Source organism: Salvia splendens, chromosome 15 (genome assembly GCF_004379255.2).
Source record: "Salvia splendens isolate huo1 chromosome 15, SspV2, whole genome shotgun sequence".
Classification (NCBI taxonomy): Eukaryota; Viridiplantae; Streptophyta; class Magnoliopsida; order Lamiales; family Lamiaceae; genus Salvia; species Salvia splendens.
Genome location: NC_056046.1, coordinates 9,625,508 through 9,646,953, shown reverse-complemented (window position 1 = coordinate 9,646,953; position 21,446 = coordinate 9,625,508). Strand labels below are relative to the sequence as shown.

The window sequence follows — 21,446 nt, the reverse complement described above, 5'->3', positions numbered from 1 at the left end:
TCTAATATTGTAAAGTCTCTTCTCTCTAATGAGGTGAGACTCATTCTCCACTAACAATATTTTACTTACTTTTTCTCTCTACATCTCTCTTACTTTACCAATTTTACATTAAAACTCATGTCATCCATAAAGTGCATATTCTTTAGGGACGGAGGGAGTATTCGTTTATACTTATGTTGGACTCAAATCTTGCTTGTCGTTTTTTGATCAGTTATCTGAATGAGTTGACAAATCAATCTCAGAGGTATGTGTGTGTATATATGTCATTCAATTAATGCACAATTTCGATTACTATAGTAATGCTCTAATTTCTCTATGTGTTTAGTAAGACCATCTTTTTTTTTAATCTTCTACGTCAAAGCTTTCACGTAGATTAGTATAATTAAGTTGTTCAAATATGGAGTATAAAGGAGTCAAATTAATACAATTGTTTATGGGAAAGGATTTCTAATGAAGATATTCAACTAAATTAATTTTTTATTCAAATTTTCCCTTGTATATTACATTTACTCGTATGTTGTATTGTGAGAATTCTAAACATATTTATTACCACCTTAATTTCCCTATGGAATACTTTATACCGATAAATTTGTAATCTCAATAATCTAAAATCAATGCAAAAAATATAAATCAAACATATATTTCCTAGATTAAATAATCCTTATTCTCTTGGGCCTAATTAAAGGCCTCGTTTTTTCCACATTTACTTAAGCATCAAAAATATTTTGAGCTGATTAGAAACTAAAGAAGAAGAAGAAAATGAATCCACAAGAATGTGACGCAGCTGACTTCAATACATTAATTCAACATAATTTATTTTCTCATCACGTAAAATGTCACTTTAACCGGATAAACACAAATAGCGTGCAGCTTGTTTAACCACGCAATAAATCCCCCCTTGGTGTGTGGTTTTAATTTTCCTTTGTTCTAACCTTTTAATTTTAAAATTTTGTGAGTTCCCTTTTCACTATTTTACCTACCAACCAATATCTTGAGAATTTAAATTATTGATTGTATAGAAATCTACAAAATGAAATGCAATCCCTAATTTTCTTAGGATTATTCAAATTCAATCAATATATGTACTATATACATCGGTCTCAATTATCATTGATATCAGTCAAACCCAATTTCTCTACACTTTGCTTAATTAATCTCAATTTAGTAGTAATTGGTTATTTCTTTGAATAATCGATTCTGAATAAATAAAATCCAATTAATACATGCTCATATACGATATTCAATTAGTTATTCCAATAAAGTAGGTGGAGTTTCCGCCGACTTAGATGCTCACTCAAAGAGTATTCCTCGTCAGTTCAAATCATAGAAAATTCTACTATGTGTGGCTATCTCCAAAGTCTAGCACTACTAATAATAAAATAAAATAATATCTTTTCAACTGGGGTCTACCCATGATCTTTTCTTTACCTCATTAATTTTAATTTAATTTAAATCTCAATTACAACACCAATCACACTATAAAAATATGTCGTGGGGTTTGGGCTGAAAACCACCTTACCTCATCACAACTCTTTCTATTTTGCTGAAATGAACAGTAATTCAAAAAGCAACATGAATATGTATGAATGCGAGAGCGAGCTACGAAGAGGGCCATGGACTCTTGAAGAAGACAATCTTCTCATTCAGTATGTTTCTTCTCACGGTGAAGGCCGCTGGAATTCCTTAGCCAAATTTGCTGGTATTTTTCATCATTCCTTAAATCTCTATACAAAATTTATGAAAAGAATAAAAAGGAATAATTTATTTAATATATTTTGTGTACAGGGCTGAAGAGAACAGGAAAGAGTTGCAGATTAAGATGGCTCAACTATTTGAAGCCTGACATTAAGAGAGGAAACCTCACCCCTCATGAGCAGCTCTTAATTCTTGAACTCCACTCCAAATGGGGAAATAGGTCTCATTTTTATATATATTCAAATTTGACACTTTTTCTGTAAATAAATAATATTTTAAGCCAAATAATAGTAATTTTAATTTAATTACGATGATAGGTGGTCGAAAATTGCGCAGCATTTGCCAGGAAGGACAGACAACGAGATCAAGAATTATTGGAGAACAAGGGTGCAGAAGCAAGCCCGACAACTCAAAGTGGATTCCAACAGCAAGAAATTCCTCGAAGCAATCCGCACGTTTTGGATGCCAAGATTAATGGAGAAAATGGAGCAAAATTCGCCGCCAATGTCACCTCCCTCCTCCTCCTCCGCGGTCCCCTCATCGCCGGCCATAAGCCAGCTGGCGCCTCCGGATCCCCTCTGTCTGAATCCGGTGAAAATTTCAGACAGTAATAATATTCTACTCGAGCAAATCTCAAGCCCCTCTATGAACTTAACGGCGGTTAAAAATCAGCCGGAAATTCCAATTGAGGAAAGTTACTGCAATGTGGGATTTCCGAGCTGCTACGATGACATGCAGGGGCAGGAGATTGTTGTCCCAGATTGCCACGTGGCGGAGATTGATTGGTTCGGGGAGGATCTGTGCAGCACCTTTTGGAACACGGATGAGTTGTGGCAGTTTAGGAAGTGATCAGAATTGGGAAGATCCATGTAGACAGATATTAGTACTACTTACTTAATTAGGAAGTCTCTTAATTAATCTCATAGGTAATTAAGTGGCTCTTGATTTTAGTAGGGCCAACAAAAAGGTCTGTATTAAGTGATGTATATTAGGTTTAATCAAGAACTTAGATTTTATTAGTTCTAACTATGTAGTAGTAATAGATTGGGGTTCTCTAATCTTTAATGTGGCTTTCTACTTTCTCCTTTGTGTGGTCTAATCAAACTTTGTTCTCACATGAAGTGTTTGTCTCACTTTAATGCTTGTTCGCTTATTTTGACTCGGCAAGGCTGCATTTTGATCTAGTACATTGTACATCACCATGAATCGTAGAAGCGTTTTGTTTTGAGCACTCATTTTCTCAAAACGAATGCTCAAAATAAAATCGAAACGCCTCTACTACAGTTGAACGGATGAAGTGCTACTTACATATAACTATTAAATAGTGGTATCTCTTTTTAACACTTTAAAGTGTTTAAAAATATTTGAGATGTACTTAATTATCACAATTTTCTTTTATGTAGAATAATTTCACTTTGGATATCGTAAAATGATCAATAGAAGTGGGAATATATATGTAGAACTGACTTTCTTGGTAACTTTATGAAGATATTTTTTATTGCCAGCATGGCTTTTAACTTTAAGTATGAAAAAAATAGGTCTAATGTGATGGTAAACTGAATTTATCGTATGTTAATAATATGTTATTGCTTCATTCCCCTATTAAATATCCTGTATTTCTAGTTTGGAATATGCCTTATTAAATGTCTCATTTTTAATTATTATAGATGAATCTTATATTTATATTCTATTATAATAATATACTGATATAAAATTAAGATTCACATTCTACTAACTATATTTCTCAAAATCTGTAAGAGATATTTAACAATTGACGTAGAGAGTGTTCTAAAAATATAGACATTTTACACAATCTATACTCCATACTTGTGTTGAAAGACGACTATTGAAGTACTCCCTCCGTTTTTTTAAAAATAGAAACATTTGAAACGACACGGGTTTTAATGCACAATTTGGTAAAGTAAGAGAGAGGGAGAAAAAAATTGGTACGTAAGAGAGAGGGAGAGAAAAAAAGTAACGGAATTAATGTTAGTGGATTATGACCCTGTGTGGCCTACTTTATTAATGGTATAAGTGGTAAATAAATTGATGTATAGGGATGTAAAGATTTTCTAAAATAGAAAGTTTGAAAGTTGCTATTTTCAAAGAACGGACTAAAATAGAAAGAATTACTATTTTAAAAAAAATAGAGGGAGTATTATTTACGACCACAGTAGTGGTATGGAAAAGATAAAATGGGGAGTCAGTCGTGGAAACAACATTTGAAGTGAATGTTCACATCACAAGATGAAGGTGTTGTCTAATCATTTTTTCGATATGGAGAAATAATTCGAAATAATTTTTTCTTAGTTAGTGCGACAAAAATCGAGTTTGAGGTTAAAGACCAATTCATTTTCATTGTTTTACCCTTTCTTTTGTGAAGCATACCAAAACTAAATTTAATACTAAAAGCTATATTCTCGAATACTTTTATAACATAATTCTGATAGTTTCTTACGTAAAAAACTACGTACTCTACGTTTGATTCTTACGTCAATATAGTTTGCAAACAACTTTACGAGAAATGATTTGACATCATGGTCAAACCTCTTCTATATTCCCTATAATTAAATTCATGAATTCCAGAATCATAAATATTCTCAACAAAACATTCTCGAAATTTATTTAAGGTGAGTAATTTTACAATTCATGTTTATATTGCAGTGCCTAAGTGGGGGAAGCCATGATTTTCTGCTGACTAAGTACATTAATACATGTGAAAATATTGGTTGGGGGCAACATATATACAATTAAATTTATATTAACATGATAACATCAAACTTATCCATTTTCGTATATAAGATGGGTATATAAGAGGAGGCGTGTTAAACATCTTAAATCTTGTTCCAATTCGACTTGGTGATTATCCTATATTATCTATATGTTATCTATATAAGAGTGAATAACCCTCTCCGGTGAGTGGCCCATTTGTAATATATTTAGTTAATTCTAATATATTACAAATTGTTATTGACATTTCTAATAAAAAAAATTCTATATATTCGTTTTCTCTATAATTTAACTTGGATTTTTATTATTAACAATTGCAAATTTAAAATATTACCCCAATTATATTAAATTAAATATATAAAATAAAACAAATAAGATTAAATGTATATCATATTAGAGTGATGATCACATATATGCTCACATAAGTTAGGTATCATACCATTTCACTCTATGGAAAATCAGAGTGCGGAGAATTCGCCGATCCTAACTAAATTAAATTGGCTCCGCCCTTGATCCCTTTTGTGTATTCTGAAAAACCTTCAAAATTTAAAAAGAAGAACTACTAAACGAATAATTAACTAGCAAATTCGGTTTGTTAATTTCAAATCAAACATAGACATTAAAGACTATATATATTTTTTTTACGATTTAGGTTCGAATTTAAAGTGGTTATACAATGGTTGACAATTCTTAAACATGGCGTTAAACGAAAAAATGAACTAAAATTGGAAATTTGATTTGATAAGGTAATGTTATCTTATCCTCTACACAGAAGGTGTCAATTATTTAAAAATGGTGATTCAATGACGGAATCAGCATCTGCATATAAATATAAGATGATTTTAATAATATATTTAAGGTGATGGATATTCGTAGTCACATCGTTGAAAAAAGAAGAATTCTAATGGGGGCATATCATTCTCTCTCAGGCTAAGGTTTCATGTGAAATCAGAGGCATATTATCCATACAGCATCCAATCCAACTCTTCTATCAAATCAATATGTATGTTTATTCTCCTTTTATCGCAATCATCAAATATCTCACGCGCATATTCCATTTCATCATGGATTAATGGAGATTGTGTTCCTTTTTTTTCATATATAAATTTGCTCTACAATATATGTGTATTCACATTTTCTATACACAATTTTCGACCATCTAAACTTAAAAGATAGAACTATACGTTTTAGGTTTCTGGACAATTGAGATATAACCTTTTCGATACATGGACAGTTTTATTAGTGCCATCATACTTCCAGGATATTTTTACCCTATTAGTTATTTTTAAATTGTGACAAAATTGTCTATTGAGTATATATCCACTAATATGCATCACTCAAAGGGAACCTAAAATGATAGTATTACATACTTTATCGGTTACATTCTTTGTGATTTTGGTTACAGTCAATTTACTTTACTTTCAATTTTCACCATTCTAAAGGGAATTATTTCATTAGTTGTCGATTCACATATTTATTGGTCATTATTGTTTAAATTTCCTTCATTGATTTGCACAATTTTTATAAATAAATTTTTTTAAATTTATATTTAGAGAATAAAAAAATAAATAAAAGAGAAAAAGAAGTGAAAACTGATTAAAACCAAAATCACAAAGAAGGACCCAGTGAAATACTTATTTAATATCGTTCCACATACCCTTTGAATGATTCATATTAGTGGATATATAGTCAATGGACAATTTTCCCATTCCTCAAAAAATAGTTAAAAGGGTAAAAATATATAGAAGTAATGCAAAAGTGCCTCCAGCATGATTATACCACATATCCAGAGACTAATGGTGTTAATAAAATTTTTTATTAATCGGAAAGTTAGATTCCAATTATCAAGAAACTTAAAATTTAGTTCATTCAAACTACTGTTTTGTTTTTGTTTTTTTATCTTAGTTGATCACATCTAAGATGCAAGAAGTTGTAAATAATACATTCCACTAAGTTAATCAATTTTTATAGTTCAGTGATATTTGTGATATATTTTTAATCCATTGGGACAGGAAATTTTCGTGAGGACATTATTAAAAGTAGAATGAGATTATGATGGAGGAATGACATCTAGATCTAGTACTAGGGGGTCACCTGAAGTGAATTCTATTATTTTCCACTACATATGGTGCTCTTTTGTTAGCTCGTGGATAAAATACCATAAAAATGAAGTTCCATCGGAGAATATGTTGTAGCAACTGTCACTTTAAAATTGAAATTATCAAAAGGTCAATCATCTTGACATCATCGAACATATGATGATCAGCTTCTTGTTAATATACATTAGCTTCAATGGTTCGAATCTGCCGAAATTGGAAATAAATATTCATGCAGATTGGTGGCCTAAATTATAATTTTTATAACTCCTAAAGAAAAGTTAATAAGATAGTTATCTGATAGAATCTAAACGATTTATATTCTACTCCGTAGAAACAAAAGAGTGACAGTTGTATAAAAAAAATTCAGCAACTGTTATTAAAATAAATGCATCATATTCTTGATTGAGAAATTAGTTGAATGAAGTTTTCAGTTAGAGAAAAAGAAAACTCAAAAACTAATTATATCTCCCGTTTAAATTTTTGCGACACCACATTGTCTTTTACTTTTCCATTTCTAAAATACTTTAGTTAAAGAACACAATTTTAAACTGAAAATTCCATAACATTTTTGTTAAATTTTTATTTTTAATACACAAGTGCCAAAATTTCGAACTGAAAATTTGTAGTTATAATGTCGGGACTAAGAATGCGACTTGTGATTTTTTCTACTACGTAATAAATATCGAAATTTATTAATGAAAAGAAAACATATGCATAAATTTTCTCTTTAAAGAATGTGCACACGTGAGTTTCGAAAATTCTTAGGAGATTTTACGCTAAGTTTCTTTTCGGATTCCATAGAAAAAGTTTCCTGCTGGGATAAAATTTGTTTCAAAATCAACAGCTCTAAAATTAATTTAACTCCACTTTATCTTTTTTAATTAGTAATTTGAAATTAAAGGGAAGACTTTTCAAGGAAACAGTAAAAAGGCGCAACCACAATCTCTTAACTTTTGTAAGATCTTCAATAAAATTCCTTTAATTGGTCTCAACAATAATAAATAATGAGTTACTTTGTTTGTGGGGTTTTTCATTTTCCTGAATGAAATTTTGCAGGCCCACTTTGTACAATGCTAGTTGGTGAGGCCCAAAATACAACGTTAATTTTGTTAGGCCCACTTTGGGTATTTTCTTTAGTATTTACAGTCTAGTTATCTATCCGTAAGAGCAACTTCAATGGAAGAGGTAAATGAGAATGTAAATCATGTTAACTGCCAAATTTACCTTTTTTTAGAGTAAAATATTCTTCAAGGGAAGAGGTAAATGAGGAGGTGTTATACATTTTCCCATTTTGAGGAGGTATCTTTACCTCTCCGTCAAAGAGAAGGTAAAATAGAAAAAACTGTTTTTTTTAGTATGGCGGGAAGAAGAAGAGTCAAAATCTCTACAATAAAACTGAGCATATATTGAATTCAAATTGGTTGTTAGTTTTATGAAATTAATTCCACCAACAAGAAACAGAATACCATTAGATTCTAAACCCTAATTTTCAAAATAAAAAGGCACCAAGAATAGACTTTCACCTCATTCACTTCTACTCTCAAAGCCAAGCAATTCCTTTTCAATATCAGGCAAACGAAAATCAAAGGTATATATGTAGAAAAGAAGATAAAAGAAAGAGATTTGTGTTTGAGAGTTTGGGGATTGCGTCGTGGTTCTATAGAAACAGACGGCATTTTTTGTTAAATATATATATGCGCCGTGGTTCTGTAGAAACAGACGGCATTTTTTGTTAAATAAGTAGGAGTATTTAGTTTAGGGATTTTTTATGTTTTAAATATTTAGTTTAGGTATTTTTTATGTTAAATATTCGGCATGCCTTTAATAGTTTAGGGATTTTTTTATGTTTTAAATATTTGTTTAATAGTACTTTATATTATTTGGTAGATATATTGTTTAATATTTAATATTTTATGTTTAGATTATGGTTTAATATATCTCTTTTAATTTGTAGTCTAGCAACTAACATTTTAAAAAATAATTATTTACCTTTTCAATAAACCTTTTATCATCCTTGGAGTTGATTGCTTTTTGGAAAAGTATATTGCACTTTTTGAGAATGTATAAACATGATATATCCTTTTCATTTACCTTCTCCCCTTGGAGTTGCTCTAAGAGGACCACAAAATGACGATGTTGCATTTTCTGCCTTATTGCAGATGAGTGTATATAATTTTATTTAAGACAATACGAATGTGAAATAGTAAACTATGAAAGAAAAAGAAAAAAAATAATCAAAGTATTGTTATTAGATAGAAAAATCAACATTATTGGTAATCAACATTGTTGGTAGTGGAATGAGTGAAGAAAAAGTTTTTCAAAATAAAAAATGGACTAATTTAATAAGTAAGACTAAAATGGCCAATAAAAAGGACAATTTTTTAGGTGAGAAAATATTATACATCACCATATGGCTAACATAATATCATCATGCATGCATGTGATAGTAACTACTGTATATGATTAACTATCGGATAAATTATGTCCCTTAAATTAAGGAAAATAGTAAAAGGAATCAATGCAAATATTGCTCCTACTAAAATGTTTTTCATTTAAAAATTAATTATAAAGGATTTCACGTCTTCATATATAATCATTAAAATTTTTAATTAAAAAGTAAATAATAGGAGTAGTAATAATTTATAGTTCAATGTGACATGGTTGCAATAATGGAATTCAAACATGATTATATGTGCCTCTGTACATTTTGGAAGTGCACGTGTGATCAGATGATTGGTTGTGGAACACGATCATCTATCCTCATATCAATCACGAAAGTGATTATGGAGACTGGAATCATGATCAAGATCTAATGATGCACAACAAATCTAAATAGTTTTAGTAACATGTTTAAATGGATAAAAAGCATTAAACGACAAAATCTATGTTCTTTTTTTTCTTCTTTTTCCTTTTTTTTTTGTAGGGGTAATGCAAAATAAATTTAAATGAGGCGGTAATGCAGCTCACATCTCCAAATATATGTAAGATGCATAAATTAAATTACAAAATTAATTCTTGTGCAACATATATACACAACCTAAAGGGTCTTAAAATATACATACATGATATCATTTCAATCAGTTTGGTAGATCCTGATCAAGATATTACTTTAATCTTGTCAATCAAACATGTTTCCTTTTACTTTTTAATGGACTTCGGATCATTACATTTATCAAAATTGAGCTAGGATTCGATCGACATTAGATTTAAAAATATTTTCAAACTAAATAATTATATTTATTACATTGAACATATATATAGATCAATATCTTTGGTGGAAGCAGCATTTGGAGTATATCAAGGAAGTTTCCTTATCATGACAAGGATGAAGGATGAGAACACTCATTATATTATTGTGCATAAAACCATATTATACTGGAGTATATGAATCATTGTTGTAGAAGAAATAAAATGTTTAAAGTGATGTCTCCCAAAGACAATGTGATTAGAGGGGTCAAGTAACATGACTATGCTTAAAAAATATATGCAAAAGTCCAGCTTGGACAGACAATATACAAGACATTGTGTTGTTCTTGTTACTCCATGTGCGATGCTTTTGCACTAAGAATTGGAATTTTTGATAATTTTCCTAGATTACGACAACTGAACACCATGCTTTTCTAAGTCTAATTTGTATATAATATATTGAATAAATGTGTATATATTGGAGTTCAATTTATGTATGTAGATTAACGTAAAACAACCTAAAACCTTTTACTTTACATATACTATAAACTATTTTCACTTATAATTTTGTGCAACCTTAAAGATAGCCATTTTCCGTGGTAAATATAAGAGGTGATCACAGTATAATAATATGTAAAAATTAGTCATTGTTACTTGAATACTAATATTATTTATATATATTTGGTTGTGGTAGATGTCAGTATTATAATACTATGTACTAACTTAACTTAATATAACGCAATAAAATACAACCAAAATAAAAGCAATAGGAGTAGGAGTAGGTGATTAGTGAGTCGATGGCCGGACCCAAGCACAAGCGTTAAGGGGCTAGAGCCCTCACGAAACTTTTTTTATTTTATTTTATAAATTTATCTAAATATAAAGTTAGAAATATGTAAAAGTACCTATCAATATTGGCTCTCTATCAAAGTATTTTCTATGTCCTCAACTGATTATACTGTGCTTCTAGGTAATTGTAAGTAGAAATTAAAATTTGAAACGAACATAAGCCTCCTTATAAGTGGTCCAATCTCTAATTTCTAAGCCTACCCAATGAACTTTTAAAGAGTTTTTTATGCGTGCATGAAATTTAAATAATTGCTTTTAGAAATAATATAAAATCATATACTGTAATGTAATTTTACTATAATCACTTTTATCATTTAAGCTGGCCTAGCTAACATAAGTTTAGTCCATTGTGTTTGTGTATGTCCCCTCATTTCCATATCTCACTTACACGTACGTACGTAGTATATAATTAATTAATATAGACGAATCCAGAATATTTTGCTGCTCTCCCTCCAAATCTAGTAATACCAATTTCTCTAATAAAAACCATTATTGGTACGTAACTTAGAGCATGCACAACGGTGGACGGACGGCGTCCGTTCGTCCGTGCCGCTGACAAGAACGAAGTCCGCCGCCGCTGCGCTCGCGCCGCTGGCACGACGCTGCTCGCTGCATCGAGCACGTCCGTGCCAGCGAGCAGGCGACGTGGCGAGCAGCGATTGGGCAACGGCTATGAATTTTTTTTTATTAAAAATCGGTTTTTAATTAAAAAAAATCGATTAAAAATAAAAAAAAATATTTTCACTTCCAAAAAAAAATATATCCGTTTTTACCGTTTTTTTCCACTTTTTAATTTTTTTATTTTTTTCCCCCAAAAATACACATTTTCATCTCTAAATACCCACTTTCACACCCAAAAATTCACACCAAACTATACAAATCTCATCTTCATTCTCTCATATTCATTCTCATCTTCATTCTCCCATATCCATTCTCATATCCATTCTCAATCTTTCTTCCACTCCTACATCATAACAATGTCCGGTCAAGGCGATGACCCCCCGCCCTCCCACGGTTGGAACCCCGAATGGTTCGGTTCACAACCGTTTCCTAGTCCGGAAACGGAATATTCGGCCCCTCCTCAAACCCAAAGTTCGGGGGTTCCGGGTGGCTACCTGCCATACCCAATCGACGACCAAGATGCCCCCGAAGGGCGATACCGGTGGACACCGGAGCCTAGGCCGACCGCCCCCTCCCAAACTCCGACTCCTCCCACTCGCTGTGTCCGCACACCGTACACTCCGGCGGAGATGGATAAATTGTTCACGGCGTACTTGGAAATCTTCGAAGATCCGGTGGTTGGCACGAACCAATCCGGCGATCACTTTTGGTGGCGCATCGCTCGCCGGTACAATGAAAATCGACCATCGGGAACGGTCGAGCGCAACGAGAGTATGGCGCGCAACGCCATCTTCCGATCCAACGATGAAATTGGCAAGTTCAATGGCTATTTCCTCCAGGAAGAGCGGAATGCCGGGAGCGGCCGGAGCGAGGTCGACATCATCACTGCCGCGATGAGCACCTACCAATCCATGAACTACAGGTCGTTCAAGTACCTCAACGTTTGGCAGGAGACGCGGACGCACCCGAAGTATATGGGAGGCGTAACATCCTCCTCTAGCGGCTCCTCCAAACGGTCAAGGTCGGTATCCCTATCCGACGCCGGCTCCGAAGAAGTGGCTAGCCAACTCGCCGGAGCTAACTTGGGTAGCCCCGATGCCGGCCCGAGCGGTTCCCAACGCCGACCGCAAGGAAGGAAGAAGGCGGCGGCCAACCGCCGTCGAGCCGCGGCTGCAACCGCCGATGCTCCAGTTCCCGCTCCCGTTCCCGTTCCATATGCGCCACCTCCACCCCCCACCAACTCGTTGTAGCAGCTTTTGGCCCAACTCAATATGGTCGATAGGTCCACTATGACCCCCTCGCAACTTCGATCACACGAGGCCATGATATTGGGCCTCCAAAGACAATTGGGGGTAGTGCCGCCGGATGAGTAGTCGTCCATGGGGGTATTTTTAGCTTTTAATTATGTAATTTTTAATTTTTAGGAGTTTAATTATGTAATTTTTAATTTTTAGTATTTTAATTACGTAATTTTTAATTCTTAGGATTTTAATTATGTCTTTTTTATTTTATTTGTAATTTGTAATATTTATTGTGGTTTTTTAATGAATTTTAATATTATGGAAATGTTTTTGTTTAATTGAATTTTAAATTGAATTGTGCTCATCCTTGCGGGAGAGCACAGTTGTGGGTGTTGTGCTCTTGCCAGAGAGCAGGTAGAAAAAGTGGGGTCGGACCCACAACCGTGCTCGCTGACAAGAGCAAGATTGTGGATGCTCTTACAATTCGAATACATCAATAAATCACTAGACTTTTGAATTAAATAAACTATACTTTGTTTAAAATGCAATAATTCAAGTTGTTGATGTATCATGTATCTATGCCTCAAACGCTAGAGAAAGAACCATTTTTTGCCGGAAATGCAAAAGCAAAAAGTATACTCTCTAGTAAATTAATTATATTGAAAATCAATCTATAAATATCATTTAATTTAAATAAATTACATTATTATGCAATACTTTAGAAAAATATTATATCTTCTTTTTTAATAAAATAAAGTTTTTATTATTTACTTATTTCGAATCAACAAGCTTGAAATCATACGAAAATGTATCATAAATTTCATGTATCACTTTTTTATTGCTATAGAACAAAACTAATTTAAAAGTAATTCAATTAAATTTAAAATTTTAAACTACATTTATTTATCCTTATTCATTCTCATTATCTGTGACTATAATATACTTATTAAGCAGTGTATATGTTTTTCTACCACTAATATAATCATTCTTTGTTGTACATACCATACTTCATTCCTAAACTTATGATATCAACGTGTTTGCATTATGGCTGAGTAATAGAATGGTTAATGCTTGAATTTTTTTTCCGGGTTCCAACATATTTATTGTCTTCACATGTTATAAATTCAAAAAATTAATTCGATTATAGTAAGTGGACCCCAAATGCAGCCTCAATAAAAAAAATTGAGTGAACTACAAAAACAGTCCCTGGACTATGCGTTTATCTCGTCCTTAGTCCGTGGACTTTCAAAATATCCCCAAACAACTCTGGACTAACCGTTTATCTCGAAAATGATAATTTTTCACTGTTTTGGGTCGAAAATACCCTTTTGAGCATTTGGGCAATTTGGTTTTTTTACACTTTTAACATTTTAAATATGATATTATTTCAGTGATGTACTAAATCTGATATTATTTCAAAATTATCATTCTTCTTCCATTTTTTCATCCTTCACTTTGTTTCTTTATTTCAATATTAGATTTAATTTTATAAAATTAAATTTTAAATTTGATTTTTAAATATCAATAAATTTTTTTTAATTAAAACTATTAATTCATGGACACTATAAATATTGATTAAAACTATTAATTTTTCTTATTTAATATAATATTCAGCTGAATTGAAGAAGTACAGATTAATCATGATGGAAAAATAAGAGCTATTCTATTTAGCTTTCGTTCGGTTGTTATAATTGCTGGTGATTAAATATTATGAAATTGACTAAAAATTTGATATAGGAGAATTTTTGTTGAAATTTTGTAGTTAATTTTGTTTTTTTTTCAAATTAATAAACGAAAATTATATTAGTCTTACATTATATGCATATTTATTTCAGAATAAATCGTGTTATATGATTTATTTATGATTAAAACTATTAAATATTGATTAAAACTAAGGCGTCGTCATACCTTATTGATTAAATATTAGACACTATCAAATATTGATTAAAACTATTACTTTGTTATTTAATAGTAATTTTAATAATTAATAAAAAATTGTTGATATTTAAAAATTGAAATTTAAAATTTAATTTTATAAAATTAATTCTAATATTGAAATAAAGAAACAAAGTGAAGGATAGTAAAAGGGGAGAAGAATGATAATTTTGAAATAATATCAGATTTAGTACATCACTGAAATAATATCAGATTTAAAATGTTAAAAGTGTAAAAAGATCAAATTACCAAAATGTTCAAAAGGGTATTTTTAATCGAAAACAGTGAAAAAAACTATTTTCGAGATAAACGCTATGTCCAGGGTTGTTTGAGAATATTTTAAAAGTCTCTCTCTCACTCAAAAAAAAACAAGTTACGGAAAAATAAAATGATAGTACTATTCACCTCGTCTCTCTCTCTCACTCTCAGCTGCAGTAGGCTGTGGCTATTTAAATTCAAGCGTTACCATTATTTTGGTCATCACCACTCGACACAAACAATATACTGTCAATCACCATGTCCCTCCACACTCCACATTTTCCATCTCCCTTTTTTGACTAACCAATTCACAGTCACACCATTACTGTAATCTACATCACTTAACTATCATAAATATCCCCCACATTATAACTCTTCTTCACATCAAAACAATGGCGGTCGATGTCTGCATTGAAATCTCCAGTCCAATCACCAGCCCGAGAATCTCCTTCTCCTACGATCTCAACGAATTCGACCTCGTCCCCATCGAATCGCACAATCATCTTCATCTGAATCCAACAATTGACTTCGATTCATACCTCGCCCAAAACCTCCAAATCTCCTCCGCCGACGAGCTCTTCGCCAACGGAAAAATCCTCCCCGTCCAGATCAAAACCCCCGCTCCGCCGAATCAAATCGAAAAAACCGATTGCAATCCAAACATAAACACGAAGAAGAAGCGGCTGATCGAGTTCCTCTCCGCCACCATCGACGACGAAGAGGAGGAAGAGGGGAAGCCGATCGCGAAATCGTTCTGGCAATTCCGCCGCAGCAGCAGCGTCAACTCCGATCGCGGCGGCCTGCTTCGATCGCTGCAATTTCTGACGCGGAGCAACTCGACGGGATCCGTTCCGAATCCGAAGCCGTCGGGATTAGCGAAAGTGATGCAGAAGCAGAATTCGATGCGGGAAGCGCCGATTAATCGGCGCACCTCGGCGGCGGCGGGGCTCAACCACTACTACCATTACAATAAGCCGTCGTTGGGGAAGAGCAGCAGCAGCAGCAGCAGATCGTACGGCAATGGAGTTCGGATTACTCCCGTTTTGAACATTGCCCCAAATTATACCGTAAGTTTATTCGGAATCGGCTCTCTATTTTGCAGTAAAAATCAAAGAAGAGAAATTGATGATATAATTTTATTTTATTTTCATTTTTTTAATTTGAACTTGTACGGATGAAAGTTTTGCTGTGAAATGTACATATTTCTTGTGATTGAATTATTGTATATCCATTTGTCTGGACATTATGGGCATCCACAGTCACATGTAAAGAATTATTCACTCATTATTTTATTTTATTATCGAACATAAACACATAATTTTGTGTTTGATAATTAATTGTGTTCATGTGCAAATAAATAATTGAAATTAGACTAGTAGTAAAACGTAAAAACTAAGCAACCAAAAGAAAAGGCATCCAAATTGAAAGGATTCTTATGGTTAATTTGAATCCCCCTTTTAAGCTAGTGTGCAGTTGTTTTATTCCCTTTGCTTTGAATTATGGGGGCTTCTTTTCTGGATTAGTTGAAAATATGTTGGTTTGCTTTTAAGTGAGTATGTGTATGTATAGTTCAATTGTGTGGTGTTGTACATCAAGACAAGATTTGAATGATTGCATGTTTTTACGCCTTCCAACTTTGACAAAAAAAATGTTGTTATCATTCACTTCTTGGGTTTGCAACCTGAAATTCCACTAATTTAAGTAAACAATGGGTGATAACCTATAAAGTGCTACTTATCCGTTTCGTTTTTCATCTCTTTTTTCGTTGTTAATATAATATGCTATAAACAGTATGAATTAATAAAATCAAAGTAGGTTAACAAATAGTATAGGCCGGCTATTTTCGTAATAATTTTCCTGTCCATTTATACTCTACTACTGGAATAAATAAATTGGATGGAATAAAGTCAATAAAGAAAATGATCAAAATAGAGAAAGTTATGCTTAACGTCAAAATTACATCAACATTGACTCGTCAATTACAAGGCTTATTCTACAAAAAATTACTTCCGGTACGATTGAATGTACTGTAATTTTTCGTTAATGATTTTCTCTCCGATTTGGAGATAGGCAATTATATAGTGGCAACAACTATTTAGGATTTTGTCACTAATACATATATTTCACTAAATAGCTTGATTCTTATGTTAAATCGTGTGTTACATTTTTTACGGCATCCGATACAATGATATACTAATATACTTATATAAATAATAAAGAAAAATCTACATAAATTCGTAATACCTTTAAATTTTGAATTGAATTGCTTTTATTTAAACTAAATTTAATATTGATTATGTTAGTATTTTCTTATTAATTTCCAAACGCTATGTTTTTGAAAACTTTGCTTTTACATTTCCATGATATACAATCTCAAGAATCGGTAATAATGGAACATAATACGCAGTATGCAATACGTAGTAACATTAAATCAAATATATCCCCGGTATGGTGAGATCTTTCATTTCTTTAAGGCGACAATAAAATTAAATTTCCAAATTATTTCCCTTGTTCAAAAAAAGGAGAGAAATATAGAGTTGATATGATAGCTCAAATATGAATACCTTGTCACAATTTTTGAGTCATCAGAAAACTGTAACACATAAATATAAATTGGGCCTTAGAATAATAAAATTACATGGAACGGTAATCCGGTCAAAAGAGCCCATTCCGAGGCCCAATATTTAAGTAATAAGAAATAAATTAGAGTTGCTTTAATTTGCATTAAATAAGACATGAATGTCCGTAGCATTTAAAACGGTGCACGCTAAAGAAAAGAATCTGCACTGATTTATTGTATATAAATTGAATTCTAATTTTAACATACTATAATATTGAGTAGCACCTCACCTCCATTCATAGGGATTCAAATCATCATATCATGTGCTATTAACACATAAATTTGGCACCCATAAACTGATTGGTTAATCACAGCGTAGGTTCATATCCTGAGTTCAGCCACCATCATGCTCAAACTGGGGTTTGTTAATTAACGAGCTAAATAATTATTTTGCGAAGCTCAGGACTTTCGAATATATTGTATTGAATAATTATGGTTTGTCTCTAATGTATATCTTCATTTGCATTTTTCAGAAGTGATTTGCTTGTTATTAGGTGATAAAGCATTCTTGGATATCGACTGCGAATAATTTTGAATAGTAAAAATGTAAAATAGTGCTATTTGAGACTTGACTGCATATTTCCTGTCACCAAATAATAATAGTACTAGGAATGAAATCAATCAATCAATAATAGCAAAATTAGGTGACATAATTAATTTGGGAATCAAGATTAGCCTAATAAACGTTAAAAATAATGCGCACCTCTTATAATAGACATAGTGGTGGAATGCGTGACCGCTTCCCAGTAGTCAAAATAAATACTCCTAGCATATGTAGACTATCTAACTAAAAACACCTCTTTCACATTTTTACATAGGTTTTTTTAGGTTTAAAAGTAGGAACCAATTAGACTTGATTTTATTTTACCTGTCCAAACAATTTTCTTTTCCTTTTAAAGTTAAACAAATAACATCCAACCATATCAACTCAAGATGCATCCGAATTTGAAATCAAATAGTAGTATAATAAGTAACAAATCTAGGGAAGGCGGGAACCAAAGTACACAGACAAATTTATACCCCAAAATTTCAATATTCAGAATAGTGATCTTATACGAAAAGATCATCAAAGAATCAGTGTGAGGGAATGTTTTTAAGTTAAGCAAAACACCTACAACGGTCTGCCACGTTGCAACGACGTACCTCCTTCTGCCTTGCGGGCTTTGATTTCAGAACATGATATCTGAAATCTACTAATGGTGCTAAAACAGATCAATGAAGAGGCAAAATTAGGCAACGGATGCACCAAGAAACATAAACAGGGCATATGATCAAAGTGGAAAATGCTAGTAGTATTTGACAGAAGCCTGAAGATGGAAGTAAGTGGGAGAAGCAGAGATGTGAAGTCTCAAGAAAACTCACTCTCAAGAATCAGAAAGTCCATCTCTAACTTATCAGCAAATGTTTCTATTTCGAGATGAAGCTTTCACTGGTGATGACCAAATCGACAATACAAACGCACAAAATATGTAGCTGGGTAAGACAGTTGAATACTTGAATCAATAGTTTCGGTCAATCAGCCTAATTCAACTTTGTTTCTTCAGGAAACAAAGAAAAGAACGAGCTTGAGGCTTCTCCATCAGTAGAATTTAATGGGCATTGCTAAGAAATTGAAGCCTAAAGGAGTTCTAGTTCCCATCTCTGATGAGAGATGCCAATGAAAAGCACCAATTAACATCCAGAAATATCCCACAAACTAACAAGTACTACTACTTAACATATAACAGGAACAAACAAATCAAATTTCTCAGAAATTTGATACGAACTAAGCAACTATGTGCATAAATCACAGCTATCATGACCAAGTATATCATAAAGCACCAAACATGTCAACAATGGGGGTCCAATCAATAGGGAAAAGACACTAAGGAATGCTTGCAATTTGTTAAAAATGAGAATTTTGAGATTGGATATATCATAAAGGATAAGTGTTCAAATAAGAGAAACCAGAGAGAAAAAACTCCTCACCAACTTTTCCACTATGTGAACTTTATTCCAAGAAAAAAAGAAACATATATATGAACAATTATAATCAGTGAAAGAAACAAAAATCAGAATCCCCAAAGAAGCTAAACCTTTCCCTTCAACACCAAGAGGAATGAATGCAGCACTTGGCGTGAACCTGAAATTCACAATGCTGGTGTAATATGCCTCTATATTAGCACAATCAACCATGTTTTAGCAGTAACGAGCAAGAACAATCCTATCTCCATTGAAAACTGCAAATTGAGCAATGAATCAGACTCTAGAACAGGACTTCAAATAACATAACCTTGTAATTGAAAGCAAAGGATTTCAATTTGACCTCTTTGGTATCATGGAGCAGCTTCAGTAACCTTATACATATCTGGTGTAACTTCGGTGAGCCACAATCCCGGAAATAAGGTCTGCCGAAATTCAATAATTCGTTAGAATTGGATCAATCAATGGAACAGTGATGCACGTAATTTAGAGGATCAATCAATGAAAGACAAATCAGGCGAAGAAGAAGTTTGTTCAATTCGGAATTTGAAAAATTCGAGGACGCTTACATCCATTTGTTTCTGAACGATCCGAGCTCTCTTCTTCGGTCTACGCGGCGGCCGGTGCCCTACCATCGCGTAGAAATCCTCCTCGATTTCTCTCTTCGATAGCGCCACCGAGAACTTCTCCCGCTCTCTCTTCTTCCCACCGCTGGCCGCCGCCGGGCAGCCGCCGTCACTCCTATGCATCGGTGATTTCTGTCCCGACCCCGACCCCGCCCGAATCTGAGAAGATCCCGCCGCTCGCGGCAAATCCAACCGGAAACTCTTCCCGCCGCCGCCATCGCTCCCGCCGCCGGAGGATGAGCCACCACCGCTTCTCCCCAGCACGGCCGTCCTGCTCGCAGCTCGCCGCGTCCTCAAATTCCAGGGGCAGTAACCCTCGCCCTCGGCATCGGCGGTAGCCGGCAGCGGCGGCGGAGGAGGAGGGGGCGGGGGCGGCAGAGAGGCGGAGACCTCCCCTTCCTCGAGGCCGTCCTTGAAAATCGCATCCTTCATCTTATCCGCCGCCGTCTGGAGATCGAGCATTACTTTCTCCCTGATCGCAGCAATTCCGTCACCGGCGTCGTCGGAGAATCTCCGGCCGCCGTAGGAGGGAGTGGCGGGGTGCGTGAATCCGTCCTTGTCCCGCTCCCTGGTGGTGCGGCGCTGCTGGATTGGGTGATCGGAGCCACCGGAGGATCCGGCGGCGTGGCGGCGGAGCGGGGAGGTCTGGCCGTCGGAGTTGACCCTCATGCAGCGGAGGATCCTGTGATTTCCCCAGCGCAGACCGCACGGCATCGTGAAATTGTGCAACGCCTTGGATCGTTCCGTCCCCATAGCCATGAAGATTTCTTCACGAATCCGCACAAATACACACACTCTGGGGAATCCCCAAGCTTCAATTCGATTTCTCAGCAAACAAGGGTTTGTTTGTTCGCTTGTATACTTATATACGTTTTCTTGTTTTCTCTCCCAATCTCCTATTTTGCGGTGTGAGGAAATTATGGGAAAATCGCCGGGAAGGGGAAGCAACCAGTTTTATATAGGGGGAGGTGGAAGGGTACTTTCGTCAATTCAGCACATCCGAGCCTAGCGTAACGTTCAACTTTAATCATTTTGAGTTCCGCTATGGTTAGGGACAGGGTGCGCGGCTATCCCTTTTTCCCCAAACACGACTTAAGCATGATCTCAAACAATTCCTGCGCTTCTTCCCTTTCCGATTTAGGTTGTGTTTATGGGTCAACTTGTTTCACGAATATTATATGTGATTTTTTATAAATAAATATTAAATTTTTTCAGGATTGATTCCGATTTTAAAAAGTTACTCCTTTTCTAGTATTTCATTGTGTAGATTTTCATTATTCAAGATATATCCGAATTATAGATCAATACATATCTTGCGTGTTAAATACTAGTACAATATTCGTTCATAACAACCTCTTAATTTGTGTATTTATGAAATTGAATATAGTTTGCTTTTACAAACTAGGTGGAAGTATAAAGACGAAAATTAAATCAGAGATCAAATATCAAATGCGCTTTATGAAGCCAATATCCATCTTATTAATTTGATTGAATTCCTACATATTTTTGGACTTTTTTTTTCGATGTCATGTAAATCATTGCATTTTTTTGTAATTTTTCTAATAAAATGCAAGAATTTTGAAGCTGTAATTTTAATATTTAGAAAATAATTAAACTATTACTT

General features: G+C 33.8%; 3 protein-coding genes across 3 annotated transcripts; 2 read left to right on the top strand and 1 right to left on the bottom strand.

Annotated features, from left to right (window-relative positions):
- Positions 1-1,493: 1,493 nt before the first annotated feature.
- On the top strand, positions 1,494-2,777 carry LOC121767176 (transcription factor MYB62-like). The gene is made up of 3 exons (XM_042163388.1): positions 1,494-1,699; positions 1,786-1,915; positions 2,013-2,777. The coding sequence occupies exons 1-3, from the start codon at positions 1,549-1,551 to the stop codon at positions 2,542-2,544; spliced, it is 813 nt and encodes a 270-aa protein (XP_042019322.1). The 5' UTR covers positions 1,494-1,548; the 3' UTR covers positions 2,545-2,777.
- A 12,229-nt stretch (positions 2,778-15,006) lies between these two features.
- Positions 15,007-17,713, top strand: LOC121766681. Its single transcript, XM_042162949.1, has 2 exons — positions 15,007-15,681; positions 17,708-17,713. Exons 1-2 carry the CDS (start codon positions 15,007-15,009, stop codon positions 17,711-17,713), a joined length of 681 nt encoding a protein of 226 aa, XP_042018883.1.
- A 1,402-nt stretch (positions 17,714-19,115) lies between these two features.
- LOC121767391 lies at positions 19,116-20,730 on the bottom strand. Its single transcript, XM_042163653.1, has 3 exons — positions 19,766-20,730; positions 19,540-19,621; positions 19,116-19,453 (listed from the first exon to the last, which is right to left on the bottom strand). The coding sequence occupies exons 1-2, from the start codon at positions 20,579-20,581 to the stop codon at positions 19,550-19,552; spliced, it is 888 nt and encodes a 295-aa protein (XP_042019587.1). The 5' UTR covers positions 20,582-20,730; the 3' UTR covers positions 19,116-19,453; positions 19,540-19,549.
- Positions 20,731-21,446: the final 716 nt, after the last annotated feature.